The 5,754-nt window shown below is 45.6% G+C and overlaps 1 protein-coding gene across 1 annotated transcript; it reads right to left on the bottom strand.

The window, feature by feature from the left end:
* Positions 1 to 451: 451 nt before the first annotated feature.
* RPTN (repetin) lies at positions 452 to 4,972 on the bottom strand. The gene is made up of 6 exons (XM_028503116.2): positions 4,819 to 4,972; positions 3,374 to 4,040; positions 2,951 to 3,244; positions 2,771 to 2,914; positions 2,165 to 2,590; positions 452 to 2,092 (listed from the first exon to the last, which is right to left on the bottom strand). The coding sequence occupies exons 1-6, from the start codon at positions 4,954 to 4,956 to the stop codon at positions 1,239 to 1,241; spliced, it is 2,523 nt and encodes an 840-aa protein (XP_028358917.1). The 5' UTR covers positions 4,957 to 4,972; the 3' UTR covers positions 452 to 1,238.
* Positions 4,973 to 5,754: the final 782 nt, after the last annotated feature.

Genomic DNA, 5,754 nt, shown 5'->3' with positions numbered 1-5,754 from the left:
ATTGGCCTGTCATTATGCTTGGTGCTGAAGAGAAGATTGTGACTAAGATGTAGTTTCTGTCTTCTAGGACCTCACAGCATAGTGTGGGAAACAGATGGGTTTAAAATTGACTTCAGTGCAATGTGATAAGCTCTGTACTGTTGATAGGTCCAGAAGCTGTTGCTGATTAATAGAATGGGTGACATTTTGAGGCATGAAGATTAGAAAAGTGTTTAAGTGGAAGAAATGGTTTAAGCAGAGATATGGAGGTTGAAGAGATGTGTGGTTAAGTTGGAGTTTAGACTTTTGACTCCTTTTCATCTGTTTCCTATTGATTTTTTTTTTTCATTGATCAGGAGCTCAAAGAACAAAGATCTTAGAAGTCGAGAAATGAGGTATTGTTCTTGGAAAATGGCCCACAGGTGAAGACAGCACAGCCCCACAATGAAGAAAGGAAAGAGTCATCGAGGTCATTGCTCACCAATCATTTATTGGGTATTTTAATACAATTCCATAGATTTTCTTGTGAAGAGTTTTCAGGCCCCAGGAGCTATGCAGCAACAGTTTTGGCTCCCTAGCATCTGAAAACAGATGACATATATTTTCTCTCCATTTAATATGATCAGAAACTGGAAAGACATTGAACTAAAACCAGTCTAGTCAGCTGTAGTGATAGTTGCTCAGAGGACAGTCCATATCTGGTGAAGGGTAGGAGCCTGAGTGCTGGAGGTGTTGTGGATCCGAGATGCCCTCTGTGTTCTCTGGCTCTCTAAGAAGCCTCTCACTGTGTTTCATTTTAGTGCAGACTATGAGGCTTGCAATTCCTGATGTTTCATCCATGGGAGCCAAAGCTCACCAAAGCCCAGATGTCCTCTTCTTAGTTTGTGACATGTATCTTCAGAATACCTTTCCTGTTTCCAAACTTTCAGGAGAAGTTTCTACCTTTCAGTGATACAATCATGTCCTGTCTACATAGATGGCAAACCAGGAAATGATTTAAATCTCCAAACTAATCAAAATTGAGATCTGATTATTTCACCCAATTTACTAAGATTTCACCCAACCAGAACACCCTAGAGTTGCTGCTCAAAGAACTGAAATGCCCTAGAAGTGAATGTTAATCCTCAACAGCATCCTTGTAAATAGATAGAAAGTAGAGGAAAGAAGGAACCCATACATTTTCAATCTTTTAAACAGAAGTAAATATGACCTTGGCATGTAGATTTCTTCCTCAGCTGTAGTTCTGGTGTGCACAAGGCCTAGTGCTTATATGCTTTCTGCTCTTGTACATAGTCATAGAGGGGGTTGGGAGCAAGAGCTGCCTTGGTATGGTGACTTTCACCCTCTTCTCTTCTTTGGGGCCTCCCACCACTCTGGGTTGGATAGAAGGCTTTGTCCTTGTGTCTTCCCTGGGAACCTTGGCTTTGGACATCCTCATTTATGAGGAATTTTTCTCTGTTAGCACAGCCTTGCTGGGTCCCATGAGAATGCTGATTCTGGGACCCTTGATCTCTCTCTTTCTTCTTATGGGTTTGCTTATTCTGTTGTTGCTGGCCATTTTGATCCTCTTCATGGGTTTGCCTGTTTTGTCTTTGATGGTCTTGCTTATCTTCATGGGTTTGCCTGTCCTCTTCCTCACATGGAGTTTCCTGACTCTTACAACCATGTCTACCCTGGATTTGGTGGCCCTGCTCTTCCTCTGCCTGGTGGCTCTGCCCCTCACCACAACTCTCCCTGGTCTGAGCCTGGCTGTGGCCCTGCTCACTACTGCACAATTGCCCACTACTCTCTTTGTTACAATGTGGCTTTTCTTGCTGGATTTGTGCTACAAGTTTGTGTTGGTGGTGTTGCCTATCTTCTTCAGGCTCCCATGCCTCGTGGCTGTTCTGCCCTTCCCTAGATTGAAATCTCTGTCCTTGATCTCGGCTCACATTCTGTCCTTGAGTCTGTTGAGTTGGTCTCCCTGACCTTCCTGATTGCTCAACATATGAACCTCTGCTTGTTCTCTCATTTCTATGGAAGCACCTATTCTGTCCAGTCTCCCCAGTCTCTGACTGACTATATTGAGACCTCTGGCCTTGTCTGTCTGTCTGACCATAATGATAACTCTGGCCTTGTCTGTCTGTCTGACCATAGTGGGAACCCTGGTCTTGTCTGTCTGTCTGACCATAATGATAACTCTGGCCTTGTCTGTCTGTCTGACCATAATGATAACTCTGGCCTTGTCTGTCTGTCTGACCATAGTGGGAACCCTGGCCTTGTCTGTCTGTCTGACCATAGCGGGAACCCTGGCCTTGTCTGTCTGTCTGACCATAGTGGGAACCCTGGCCTTGTCTGTCTGTCTGACCATAGTGGGAACTCTGGCCTTGTCTGTCTGTCTGACCATGGTGGGAACTCTGGTCTTGTCTGTCTGTCTGACCATAGTGGGAACTCTGGCCTTGTCTGTCTGTCTGACCATGGTGGGAACTCTGGCCTTGTCTGTCGGTATGACCATGGTGGGAACTTTGGTCTTGTCTGTCTGTCTGACCATAGTGGGAACTCTGGCCTTGTCTGTCTGTCTGACCATAGTAGGAACCCTGGCCTTGTCTGTCTGTCTGACCGTAGTGGGAATCTTGGCCTTGCCTGTCGGTGTGACCATGGTGGGAACTCTGGCCTTGTCTGTCTGTCTGACCATGGCGGGAACCCTGGCCTTGTCTGTCTGTCTGACCATAGCGGGAACCCTGGCCTTGTCTGTCTGTCTGACCATAGCGGGAACCCTGGCCTTGTCTGTCTGTCTGACCATAGCGGGAACCCTGGCCTTGTCTGTCTGTCTGACCATAGTGGGAACTCTGGCCTTGTCTGTCTGTCTGACCATGGTGGGAACTCTGGTCTTGTCTGTCTGTCTGACCATAGTGGGAACTCTGGCCTTGTCTGTCTGTCTGACCGTAGTGGGAATCTTGGCCTTGCCTGTCGGTGTGACCATGGTGGGAACTCTGGCCTTGTCTGTCTGTCTGACCATGGTGGGAACCCTGGTTTTGTCTGTCTGTCTGACCATAGTGGGAACCCTGGCCTTGTCTGTCTGTCTGACCATAGTGGGAACTCTGGCCTTGTCTGTCTGTCTGACCATAGTGGGAACTCTGGCCTTGTCTGTCTGTCTGACCATAGTGGGAACTCTGGCCTTGTCTGTCTGTCTGACCATGGTGGGAACTCTGGCCTTGTCTGTCTGTCTGACCATAGTGGGAACTCTGGCCTTGTCTGTCTGTCTGACCATGGTGGGAATCCTGGCCTTGTCTGTCTGTCTGACCATAGTGGGAACCCTGGCCTTGTCTGTCTGTCTGACCATAGTGGGAACCCTGGCCTTGTCTGTGTATCTGGCCATATTGAGAATCCAGTTCTTGCTTGTCTCCCTGACGACAGCCTGATTCTTGACCCAGCCTCACAGAATGTCCATAATAAGAGCCTGATTCCTGCTGGTTGGTTTGGCTAGAACAAGAGTCCTCTCCAAGTCTTCCAGGCTGGCGATAGCTTGCTTGTTGTCTAAGCCTTTCAGACTGAACTTGTTTCTCACACAGATTTAGGGCAAAGATATATCCTTGTCTTTCAGGATGGCCGCTGCTAGATTTATGACTCAGTCTTTCATCAGAGCTGGGGTCCTGACCTTGCCTCTCAGAATGATCATAGGAGTTCCTATCTGTTGTTTCAGACTGACCATGGTGGGAGTCCTGATCCTGTCTCTCAGACTGACTGTAGTGGGAATCTCTATCTTGTCTCTCAGTTTGATCCTGGCGGATGTCCTGGTTTTGTCCATCAGATTGACTGTGGTGAAAGTCCTGCCTTTCTTCCTCATGCCTCTGCCTGTGTTGTCTGCCTGCAGTTCCTGGAAACTTATGGTCTTGTGTTCCCTCCTGCTTTCCTTCTTGCTGGGAAGTTTTATTTCCGTGTGACTCATTTTCCAGCTTATGATAGCAAGCTTGGGCCAACTGGAACACCAATAAGAGATATTCTTGAAAATCAACATGTCCATTTCTGTCTTTATCCAAATGGCTCAAGATGGTTTCCACAGTCTCTGGGTCATTTGGTCTCTGTGAGAAGAAAAACAAAGAGAAAAGTCAATTTTCTTCCTGTGGATACTTAGATGTGTGCCCATGTCCAAGCTCCAGTCCATTTAGTTTGTATGAGTCTTCCTTGGTTGAGAAACCATTAATCTGAGGTGGCTTAGGCTTGGTTCTAGACTTTGATCAGCTGGTTCTCAGAGCTCATCTCTTGCTGACCAATGGGAAGCAGCAGGATTATAGGGAGTAGATACACTTATTTAAAATCACCTCCATCAATAATTAATTTGAGTCATTTGAGGAAGCTGTCCCACCCCATCACATGCTATATTGTAATTATCTGTTTACCAACTTCTTTCAAACCACACTGTGAGATACTGGAGGGAGGGGAAGCTGGCTTTATCTATATTTCTATCTTCAGTGGCTAGTATGATACTGTTATGGAGTAGGTGCTTAATAATGCTTCATTGAATGAATGAATGAATGAGAAAATGGGTAGACAGCACTAAAATATAAAAATTAAGATATGAATTTAGATAGCTTTTGAGAAGTGATTTCTAGTTCAAAGTTGTACTTCCTCCTGTTCCAGCTCAGATACAAAAAGGTGTATGTGTGTGTGTGTGCATGTGTGTGTAAGCATGCCTATATACACATGTCTGTGTGCTGGGAGTTAACTATTAATGAGCTGCCTAAACTCTTTTAGTTATAGGGTAGAGCATGACCAAATGAAATAAAAATCAAGCCCTGGCTGCAGGTGTCAGAGTCACTCACACTTGACTCCATGGGGCCCAGAGTCTATGCATCTTACCCGGAGGATGTTTCCAAACTCAGCCAAGAGCAGTTGCTTCAACTCCTTCTTGCACAGTAAGGCACAGTCCCCATCTTCTTTAGCATATTTCTGGAATACCTTGATCACGGTGAATATACTGTTCAGGAGTTGAGCCATTTTGGCAAAGACAGGTGAACCTAAAAGATGAAACAAGATTTTGTTTAGAAGGAAGCCCAGAAGACAGCATTTTCAGAGGAAAAGTGGTCCCTCTTGGTCAGAGCAGAAGCATAAGAAATGACACAGTCCCTTCCTTAGCCATACCCCTCACCCCTTTGACCCACACAATCTGGCTCCAAGTGTCACATACTACAGTGGGAGGTGAGTGAAGAATATGCATCCCCTGCTAGAAAAAAATGGCTATTTCCTAAAAGCCAAAAAATATATGGCAGGTGCTCCATCCTCTACCCCAGGTGGGACTTGCTTGATTGAAACTCTCACATTAGAACAAAAAAGAAAATAGTTAGGAAGCCCACAGAGGCAGCACCAAGGCCAGCATAGTGCAGGGTAAGTTTCTATCAATGACTAGTGCAATGAACTGGGCACTACATAGAGCCCACTGAATAGGCCACAGTCTTCTAATGAACCCTGCTCAAGTGGGGAAGAAGGCTACAGGTCTCTTGCCATGAGCCAAGGAAACTTTCTGGGAGACTAAATTCCAGCAAGTTCTTCTGACCTGGATGGTCACTTTGGGATATGATTATTAAATAGAATCAGTGAATACAAAACTGTTACAGAAAAAAAAATAGCAAGCCAAATTAACTGCATAGATGATAGGAGGTAGGATATAATAAGCTAAGTTTACACTGGCCATGCTAGGAGGCTAGGGTCTTTGGGAATCTGGATCTCCATGATATTTCTTCTTGTGGGATGAAAAGCCCAGTTACTAGGTTTAGAGGCCTCTAAACTGAAACCCTA

Source organism: Phyllostomus discolor, chromosome 14 (assembly GCF_004126475.2).
Source record: "Phyllostomus discolor isolate MPI-MPIP mPhyDis1 chromosome 14, mPhyDis1.pri.v3, whole genome shotgun sequence".
Lineage (NCBI taxonomy): Eukaryota > Metazoa > Chordata > Mammalia > Chiroptera > Phyllostomidae > Phyllostomus > Phyllostomus discolor.
Note: the sequence above shows the minus strand (reverse complement) of the source record. Positions and strands in the feature narration are given on the sequence as shown.

Bases quoted from the DNA above. Each gene is read 5' to 3' on its own strand.
- RPTN (XM_028503116.2), bottom strand. From the start codon at position 4,956: ATGGCTCAACTCCTGAACAGTATATTCACCGTGATCAAGGTATTCCAG. The intron at 2,915-2,950 runs GTTCCCACCATG...GGCAAGGCCAAG, and splicing joins GACAGACAGACAAGGCCAGA to ATTCCCACTACGGTCAGACA. The intron at 2,591-2,770 runs GTTCCCGCTATG...GGCAAGGCCAAG, and splicing joins GACAGACAGACAAGGCCAGG to ATTCCCACTACGGTCAGACA.